The sequence below is a fragment of the Hevea brasiliensis genome, chromosome 13 (assembly GCF_030052815.1).
Source record: "Hevea brasiliensis isolate MT/VB/25A 57/8 chromosome 13, ASM3005281v1, whole genome shotgun sequence".
NCBI lineage: Eukaryota > Viridiplantae > Streptophyta > Magnoliopsida > Malpighiales > Euphorbiaceae > Hevea > Hevea brasiliensis.
The window spans coordinates 62,351,299-62,361,267 of NC_079505.1; the positions used below are offsets into that span (position 1 = coordinate 62,351,299).

Here is a 9,969-nt window from a genome sequence, read left to right on the forward strand (position 1 = left end):
AATTTTGGAAAAAATTTTATAACACCAGATTTTAATCGATGATTTAAATTTCACGAAAATTGTTTTAAAATCTCTTGTAGTATATCTAATGGGTTATCGGTAGGCGAAGTACGATAATTCATTAGGTGTATTACGGGATCATGTTACATCTTACGAGGGAGTAGGGTGTGACATTAAATATAGGTTTGACACTTGGCACAATGTGATTGGGTTAATTAAACCTAGAATCAATCAGAGGGTGACATGTGGCAAGAGTTTTAAGTAATGACTTAGCTATATAAGTGTAAGCATGAAAGAATAAAAACATAAGCTGCTATTCATCTCTTTGTGCCGCCACCCTTGGCTGCTCTTCCTTCTCTTCTTCTTCATCTCTCATCAATTCAAAGAAATTAGCAAACAATCTATTGAATTAAAAAATACTAGAAATTATTTCTAGTGTCCTATTACATCTATAATCTCTCAAAAGGCAAAACTTGATTTTCTAATTCATAGAAAAAGATTTAGAAGCTGTTCAAGGGCTGCTATAGGAGATCTTGGTGTGGACAAGCTAGAGGAACAATATCTGGTGTCCTAAGGCACATCCCAAATGTGTTAAACATACTATAATACATCAAAAGGTTAGTGTACTTATTTTTATCTAATCTAGGGTTCTAATAAATTAATCTAATTAATTCTAAAATCTTAAATAACAAATTTAGATCCAAAACATATTAAAAGAGTTTTAATATGCTTGAATATTACATTATGCATGTGACCCTAAGTTAAAAATTTTTGAAATCAATAATATAAATTTGTGTTTTTCATACTTTCGCTGCTTCACACCTTGCATCTATTTCATATTCAAAAACAAACAGAAATAAATTCAGTGATTTTGAGGTCACTTGAAAATTCTTCCTAGTGTGAAAAGTTTTTTTCAGAGCTGCTCTAGTTGTTGCAACACTTAAAATGTGACTTGAGATGAGTTTCCCAACAAGAACACACTTTTGCCTTTCCTGATTCTGTTCCTCATTTGCAGTCAGTTGAAGAATAACTTCTTGACAGTTGAGATCTAGGCTCTATTGATTAAATCCGGCACTTTCTTTTCTAAGTTTTCCATAAGGTTAATTACTGAAATAGTTGGGCAAGAGTTAAGAAAAAGAAGAAAAAAAGGCTAGTAGAAAGTAAATGAAATGCAAGGTGAGTGGAAGAACTGTGGTAATAAGCAGTAGATATAGAGAAGATCGACGACAAGGATCACGCATTCACGAAGATGAAAAACTTCCCCAACAAAATTACGAACAAGGGGCTAAACCCCAAATAAAACTACCTAAGACCTCAATAGCTGGCAACTCATCAAGAGAGGGAAAGCGAGTTAGATGGGCATATGTGGAATCATAAATACTAAATTTTAAGTTGATACAATATTTTCTCCGTTTTAACCCGGTTGATTCGGCCGGCAGCGGATTATCGGGCGTCGGGTCATATAGATGTGCCGAACCGTTAATGAGAGAAAAGATTCAGGGCTCCGATTCACCGCTACTCCTATCCGCACCATATAACTCCACGTCACGCTTCTTCTTTCTTTCTGCTCCAAACGTTCAGAGGAACAACCAAAGAAGCCAATTACAATCTTCAACAATGGCTTCTTCAACCATCTTCTCTTTCAATTTCAGGTTTTACCCTCTACATTCCCCTCCAACTGCACGACTCTCTTCTCTGTCTGCTCAGTTCCCGCCCTTCAATAAGTTGAACAAGTCACTCAGACTTAGTTCGACTCGTAGCATTTCTGGGTCTCTCTCCTTTTTCAGTCGAAAACCTTCTACTATCACTACTCTCACTCAGAGGCTTCAATCTCTTACAGTTTCCGCCGCTAAAGGCTACAAAATGAAAACCCACAAGGTCAATCTCTCTGTCTTTTCGCTATGTGTATTGGGCTCTGGTGGTTTGAATTATTTTCTGTTCATCTTGTTGGCTTTTTAGGTTGAGTTGAATTTGGAGTGCTTTGGGCAATTTTTTTATTTTCAAATTTTGTTGATTATGAATTTGGTGAGGTTTTGTTTATAGGCATCAGCGAAAAGATTCAGGGTGACAGGCAGAGGGAAAATAGTTCGGAGGAGAGCTGGGAAGCAGCATTTGCTGGCCAAGAAGAACACCAAGAGGAAATTACGACTCTCCAAAATGGTGGGTTCACTTCAAGTGCTCTCTTTGATTCTTTAAAAAATCCTAATTTTTTTTAGTTTAACTATTTTTCTATCATGATATATCTACATGACTGCATTGAATTTATGCTATTTGTTTTGGTTCCTTACACTATAGTGTTATAGAAGCTGGATTCCTATAGAAAATATGATTAGTTCCTCTTGAAAGTAAATGCAATTTCTTCCATTCCCAACAGCAATATTAATCTTGGTTTTCTTACCACCATGAGCTGTTTTTTAATTTATCGAGTGATGATAAGATATGCTTATGTGACCAATGAAGTTGATGATGATTAAAACCTAAAATGACTTTGATGATTCCAAATAAAGAAAGTAAAGCTTGTATGCAGAAAGTGGATTTAACATGGTGGAAGCTTCTGATATTCGTGCTTGTGGCAGTTAAGATTCTGAGGCATGTAATCATGTATATTACCCTTTAAAAATGAATTCGGTTATGAAATGTCATTATGGCAATAATTTGATCAAGTGAACATGAAAGAATTGAGTTTCACCATCTAGGGACATTAGACTAGTTGATAATAAATTTCATATTTTATTTCTAAGTTATCTTTAGGAAGATACGCATATGATTAAATTCAAAGTTATTATGGTGTTATATCATCTGTTATAATTGTTGGATCATGTTAGGTAGAAACCCTAACGACAGTTATTTCAGAGTTGAAATTAAAAGAACAGAAAATCAGAAGCGAGAGAGAGAGAGAGAGAGAGAGAGAGAGAGAGAGAGAGAGAAGAGAATTGTAAGGAAGAAGATAATATTTCATTGAGAGTTTGAATGAATCTTTACAATATCTCACAGCCCTATTTATTGCCACTTTCCCTCCAAAAACAACTGCCTAACTTTTGCTACAATTTCTCCAACAACCTCTAACAGAAAGCTACAACAGTTTCAACTACCATCACAACTAATTAATCATTTCACTTATTCTTATACTTCCTTCTTCTGTACGTGACAATACCCCCATCTCGAGAACATTCTTGTCCCCAAGAATGTATGAAAGTGGGAAATTGGGCTTGGATGAATGACTGATCCTCCCAAGTAGCATCTTCTAATGGAAGATTAAACCATTTGACCAGTCCTTGAATTACAGCCTGACCATTCCTTGTAATGGTTCTAGTTTGTAAAATCTTCTCAGGGGCCACTATTATTTCATTCTCCAACATTTCGGGTAACTGTAATTGTGGCACAACATTGTCTCCAAGTTTTCTCTTGAGAAGCGAGACATGGAAGACAGGGTGAATAGCAGCACTAGGAGGAAGTCAGAATTTGTATGCTACGTTGCCAACCTTCTGCAGAATTTGAAATGGTCCATAATACCTAGCAGCTAGCTTTAAATTCCTTCTTAAGGCAACAGATGTTTGTCTATAAGATTGAAGCTTTAGATATACCATATCCGCTACCTCAAATTCTTTCTCAACTCTACCCTTATCAGCTTGCTGTTTCATCCTGTTCCTAGCTTGCTCCAAATTACTCTTGAGAACATCATTCAACCGCTGCCTCTCGAAAAATTGGTCAACGGCTGAACTGGTGATGCAAAAGAAGGAATAGCAGTAATGATGGAGGGTAATAGCCATATAAGGCTTCAAATGGAGTCATTTTTATAGCAGAATGGTATGAGGAATTGTACCACCACTCGCAAGTGACAACCATCAAACTGTGCTTTGGGATCTTGATGAGTCATGCATCTCAAATAAGTTTCCAAACACCGATTCAAACGCCTGTTTGGCCATCACTTTGAGGGTGGTAAGCACTACTATAAGAAAGAGTAGTGCCCACCGCTTGAAAAATTCTTTCCAAAACACACTTGTAAATACTTTATCTCGATCTCAAACAATTGTGACAGGGCACCATGAAGCTTATAAATGTGTTCTATAAAGACCCTCTACGAAGATGCAGAAAGGGATGAGCCAATCCGATGAAATGGCCATATTTTGTATACCTATCAACCACCACTAGGACAGATCCTTACCTCCACTTAGGAAGTCGCTCAATAAAATCCATAGTGATGTGCCGCCATGCTTGAGAAGGTATTGGTAAAGGCTGTAATAACCTGAGGGTAGCGGAAGTCATTCCCTTACATTTAGCACATTACGCACATTGTTGCACCCATTGCAAGACTTCAGATACATGCCAGGCCAATAAAAATGTCTCGCAGCCTACTATAAGAATTGTGAATGCCGAGTGCCCTCCCATAGCAATCACATGATACAATGCTATTAATTGCTTCCTCAAATTACCATGACAACCCACATACAATCTATTGTTGTAATACAACAGCCCTTGCTTCAAATGAAACTTGAAATGAGCCTTACTATCCAAAGGAAGTTGAGTAATTAAATCTGCAGCCCTAGAATCATTAACATAGCTATTAAGGACATTAGCCATCCAAGTAGGAATGATTTCAGAATGAGCAACATATAATTGAGTCACAGCAGAATGTGGCCTTCTAGATAAAGCATCACCACTCTATTCTCTACCGCTCTTTTATACAAAATTTTATAATCTAAACCCAAGAGTTTAGAAATACCTTTCTGTTGTAGGTTAGTGTGAAGTCTTTGCTCTAAAAGGTGCTTGATACTTTCATGATCAGTTTTGATGAAGAGGGGACCTTGCTCAAGGTAATGCCTCCATTTAGTGATAGCAAAAGTGATTGCCAAAGAACTCTTTGTCGATATCTGAAAGGCTTTGATTCCTAACCCCAAAAGCCTTAGAAATATAGGCAATAGGGTGTCCATTTTGTCAGAATACAGCTCCCATACCATAGCTGCTAGCATCAGTTTCAATGATAAATGGTCGAGTAAAATTTGGTAATGCGAACAGGAGCGTAAGACATAGCTACTTTTAATGAGTCAAATGCTTGTCTAGTAACTTCATCCATTGAAAGTTGTCCCTCTTTAATAAATCTGTAAGAGGCTTACTAATCACCCCATAATTTCTAACAAACTTCTGTAATACCTCACAATCCCAAGAAACTCCTCAATTCCTTGTGAAGTTGGATAAGGCCAAGCTACCATAGCCTCAATTTTGTCCGGATCTGTAGATACTCCTTTATCTCAAATAATATGCCCTAAATAATCAACAGAATTTTGACCAAAAGAGCACTTAGACATTTTAGCAAAAAGTCTGCTCTTCCAACACCTTAAAAACAGATTCTAAATGCTGTAAATGGGATTCTAAATCAGGGCTGTAAATGAGTATGTCATCAAAAAAAACCAGAACAAACTTCCTTAAAAATGGTTGGAAAATTTGGTTCATGAGGGCTTGAAAGGTGGCAGGGGTATTGGTCAACCCAAAAGGCATGACTGTGAATTCAAAATGTCCATGGTGGGTTTTAAATGCGCCTTGGGAATATCAGAGGATCCATTCGAATTTGGTGATATCCAAATTTAAATCCATCTTAGAAAACATTTTTGCTCCATGTAATTCATCCAATAGATCATCTATGATAGGAATAGGAAATTTATTCTTAATGGTGTGGTCATTCAACTTTACGTAATCAACATAAAATCTCCAAGTGCCATCCTTCTTCTTAACCAATAAAACAGGGGAAGAAAATGGATTAGTGCTAGGTTGAATAACTTTGGAATTCAACATTTCAGTCACCAACTTTTCAATCTCATTTTTCTGATAATGGGGATACCTATAAGGTCTCACATTTATAGGTTTAGTATCAGGTTGTAATGGAATATTGTGGTTATGACTTCTAAAAGGGGGTAAGGAAGTAGGTTCAGCAAAAACTTGAGGGTATTTATGAATAACTTTCTGAATATCAGGGTGAATATTACCTCTGTTAGCTGCAAACAGAGTAGTAGCAGCAACAAAATGAATTCCAACAGCCTGCTCTATCAAATTAACACAGAATAATGGAGACTGGAAATCATTTCCCTTCCTATGCAACAACTGCTGCAAGGAATTACATTCTTGAAGGCTACCAGGTTCCATCCCCTCTTTAATCCCTTGCAAAGTAACTAAAGTATCCCCCTTTTGAAATGAGATTTGCAATCCCTTGAAATCAAATAAAATTGGACTCACACTTCTCATCCAATCTACTCCCAATATAACATCAAATCCACCCAACTCCAAAAGTCTCATAGGAAAAGAGAAACATTGGTTCTGAGTGTGCCATTGAAATGAAGGACACATTGTAGAACTTAGTAATTTCCTTCCATCAGCTACAATAACCATTGACACAGGTGCTTGCACCACTGGAAGTTTTAAATCTTTGGCCACTTTTACATCCAAGAAACTGTTAGTGCTCCCACTATCCACCAATATAACTAATTGTCTATCCTTATGTCTCCCCACCACCTTAATTGTGTCTACACCTTGACTGCCTTCCATAGCATGAACTGATAGAGTCATTTCTGGTTGTCCTTCCCCAATTTCCTCACCTTCTACCATTTCTTGATACTCTTCCTCCAATTTTTCCACTCCTTGTTCCTCCAACTGAATGGCCATAGCAGTCTTAGATTTACACTGGTGACCAGGGAAGAACTTTTCCCCACATCTGTAACAGGGTTTGGACTGTCTACTTGCTGCTGGAGTTGGAAGCAAACCTGGTTTAAACAAAGGTTGAGGTAGTGAATTACTACTGGTAGCAAAAGAGGACTTAGCAGTGGTTGCAGAATGTTTTTGGCTGTGGTTGTTATCATTTGGAGGTTTTGGTGGATAAGAAAATGGTTGAGAAATTTTATAGGATTGGTTTGAAGAAAAAGATGCAAAATTAGGCTTATAAGCACTATTATACCCAGATCTTGGTAGAGAAAAGGCTTTACTATTACATAGCATCCACTGCTCTTGTAGTCTAGCTGCTTCAAAAGCATGAGCTAGGGTTGTAGGCCTAACCATTCTCACCATTGGCCTAATTTCATCCCTCAATCCTCCAATGAATCCAGACAAAAAATAAGCTTCCCCTAAATCAGGCATAAACCTCTCCATTCTTACCCTAAGATCCTCAAACCTATCTTGATATTCCCCAACACTACCCTCTTGCCTTAGTCTCATAAACTCCTCAACTACATCCTCAAAACCTTGTTCTCCAAATCTATTGCATACTGCTATCTCAAATTCTTCCCAAGACCCACTAATTTTAGACTTATTCCAATTTTGAAACCAAGAGTCAGTTCTTCCTACCATATACAAGCTTGCTATTCCCACCATCTTATCTTTAGGAACCCTAAAAACTTCAAAGTACTTGAAACACTTCCTAACCCAAGCCCTTGGCTCACTCCCATCAAAAGTTACTAATTCAATTTTAGGCAAAATCTTTTCTGACCCCACTGATTCCCTAACAGAATCAGAACTACCCTGATCTCTAGAATGAAGATTTAGAGTTTCCTTTGGAGTTGTTAAAGAATTCTTACCTATCACTCCATTGGAATCAGAGTTGATGATTTCCTTCCCTTTTTCCCCAAAAAACCCTAGCATTAGGGTTTCCAATCTTCCCACAGCAGTCTCAATTGCAATTTTATTCTCGGCAGCATCTTTCTTGATTCCTTCTTGTAACTTCTTGAAGTCCTGCTTCAGAATTTCCATTTCCTTCCTGGTCTCCCGAGATTCCCCTTGCAACAAATCCAACCTTTCTTCCATTTGTGCCATCTTAACAGCATCTTGACCCACCACTGCTGATTTAGTCATGATTTGCGACACCAAGGAACCAGATTGCAAATGAACCTACCCAGTTTTCAGGCTCTGATACCAAATGTTAGGTAGAAACCCTAACAACAGTTATTTCAGAGTTGAAATTAAAAGAACAGAAAATCAGAAGCGAGAGAGAGAGAGAGAGAGAGAGAGAGAGAGAGAGAGAGAGGAGAATTGTAAGGAAGAAGATAATATTTCATTGAGAGTTTGAATGAATCTTTACAATATCTCACAGCCCTATTTATTGCCACTTTCCCTCCAAAAACAACTGCCTAACTTTTGCTACAATTTCTCCAACAACCTCTAACAGAAAGCTACAACAGTTTCAACTACCATCACAACTAATTAATCATTTCACTTATTCTTATACTTCCTTCTTCTGTACGTGACAGATCACTCATTTATCAAGAAGAAAACTTGGCGAAAAGACCTTGGGGGTTTTAAGGGGGTAACAAGCAAGATAACAAGATAAAAGAATTACACTGATGTTGAATTGCCCTATCTTATTTCCAGAATGCTATTAAGGATTAATTCTTTTGAATCTTTTCAAAATAAATTGGAGACTTGAACTGTTGTAGGTTCTCAGTTTTTTCTTTTATTTCCCATGGGAATGAAATGTGTGCTGTTGAAAGTTGATGAAGAAGTTATCATACGATTGTCTATTCACTTGGTTTTTGCACAGATGGTGCTACCAAGCATTTTGATTGTCTTTAATTGGGATTAGCTCTCATATCAGGTGAACAGTTCTTAGAACTAGGAATTTCAAATTAAAAATCTGGCAGGTGTTGGAGCAATAACTGCTCAGGACCGGTCAGGAACTTGAATGCGTGCATACTTGCATGAACATTCTCATGCTTGTGTTTTCTTTTTATATTTGTATTTATACAGCACTTAAATGCAGAGTTTCCATGGAGATGTTGCCATGTATGCTTAGGATAACTGTATAAAATAGTCATGTGTCAAGATTTTTCAATGGGGTAACTTGAGACATGCTAGGATTCATCTCATCCCAATGCTTTGTAATACTAGACTCCTTTTCAATTGCTGGTCTAAATGTTGTAAATTAATTCAGTTCAGCATTTTGTCTGAAATAGCTTGGTGCACGTGAAGAACTCATCCCAATGTTGACTTGAGCTAAAACTTTTGAGTAACTGTCTATTGGTTCAATAAGGTTCTGAGTCACCATTTTGATTGAGCATATTTTCCTCACTGTTTAAATATCAATATTTATTTCTTAGATTTTCAGATTTTATATTACTAATCGTATTTTCATAAAGAAGTTCTCATAATGTTAATTGTTTGTTATTATGCGCAGCACCCAGTTAGCCGGAGTGACTATGACAATGTGATTGGCGCTTTGCCATATCTCAAAGTAAATAGACAAGCAAAGTAGAGATCATTTCATGAGTTATGGGAAGACCTTATCGGCTGGATTTTTTTTTATTTATTTATTTTTTATTTTTTATTGCTTCTTGTATGAATAGACAAGTAATCTTGATGCCCTTATTCTTCTAATACAGAATTCAGTCAAGTTCCATTGAAATTTCTACATTTGTTGATCATGTCACGCAGCATTACCTCTTCTTCCACTCTACAGCTTGCAAGGAATTACTTTGGCTGAATTTCTTTTTTATAGCAATTTGTATTTTGTATTTGCTGTTTGTAGAGCTTTGCAAACTTTGATAGCTATATTCATTTAAGAAATCTTCAATGCGTTAAATTGTATGGATAAGAGAGTCAAATGGAGGCTTTTTAATATTTTTTAGAGTTCATCTTCAATAAGGGAGAATAAAGTGAGATTAATTATTTATTTCCCTATAAAATTTTCAATCCTCATTTTTTTTTCAAAGGAATAGTATATAAATAGACACACACATCGGTGTTAAAATTTTTGAGCTGTTTAAAACAAGCTTATCCTTTCTATTTATTTCAAATTGTTACACCTTACCCCTTTGTAAGGTATTACATGATCCCGTAGAATACCTAATGAACTACCGAACTTCACTTACCGATAACTCATTAAGTATCCTATAAGGAATTTTAAAATCATTTTCTTACTTTTTAGAAGTTGTGAGCATTTTCTAATACGTATTAAAACATTTAATTAGATTTTGTAAACTAGTTAAAAAAAAT

At 36.5% G+C, this 9,969-nt stretch overlaps 1 protein-coding gene across 3 annotated transcripts; it reads left to right on the top strand.

Moving 5' to 3' along the window:
• Positions 1 to 1,192: 1,192 nt before the first annotated feature.
• On the top strand, positions 1,193 to 9,568 carry LOC110673147 (50S ribosomal protein L35, chloroplastic). 3 transcript variants are annotated; one of them, XM_058132047.1, is made up of 4 exons: positions 1,193 to 1,878; positions 2,044 to 2,160; positions 9,152 to 9,248; positions 9,356 to 9,568. In XM_058132047.1, the coding sequence occupies exons 1-3, from the start codon at positions 1,483 to 1,485 to the stop codon at positions 9,227 to 9,229; spliced, it is 591 nt and encodes a 196-aa protein (XP_057988030.1). In that variant the 5' UTR covers positions 1,193 to 1,482; the 3' UTR covers positions 9,230 to 9,248; positions 9,356 to 9,568. The 3 variants fall into 3 exon arrangements, with proteins under 3 accessions (XP_057988030.1, XP_057988031.1, XP_057988029.1); XM_058132048.1 differs by having other exon boundaries at positions 9,152 to 9,242; positions 9,355 to 9,568; XM_058132046.1 differs by having other exon boundaries at positions 9,152 to 9,568.
• Positions 9,569 to 9,969: the final 401 nt, after the last annotated feature.

Excerpts from the sequence above, each read along its gene's own strand:
- LOC110673147 (XM_058132046.1), top strand. The coding sequence starts at position 1,483 with ATGAGAGAAAAGATTCAGGGCTCCGATTCACCGCTACTCCTATCCGCA. Across the intron at positions 1,879-2,043 it reads ACAAAATGAAAACCCACAAG|GCATCAGCGAAAAGATTCAG; the intron begins GTCAATCTCTCT and ends TTTTGTTTATAG. Across the intron at positions 2,161-9,151 it reads AATTACGACTCTCCAAAATG|CACCCAGTTAGCCGGAGTGA; the intron begins GTGGGTTCACTT and ends TATTATGCGCAG.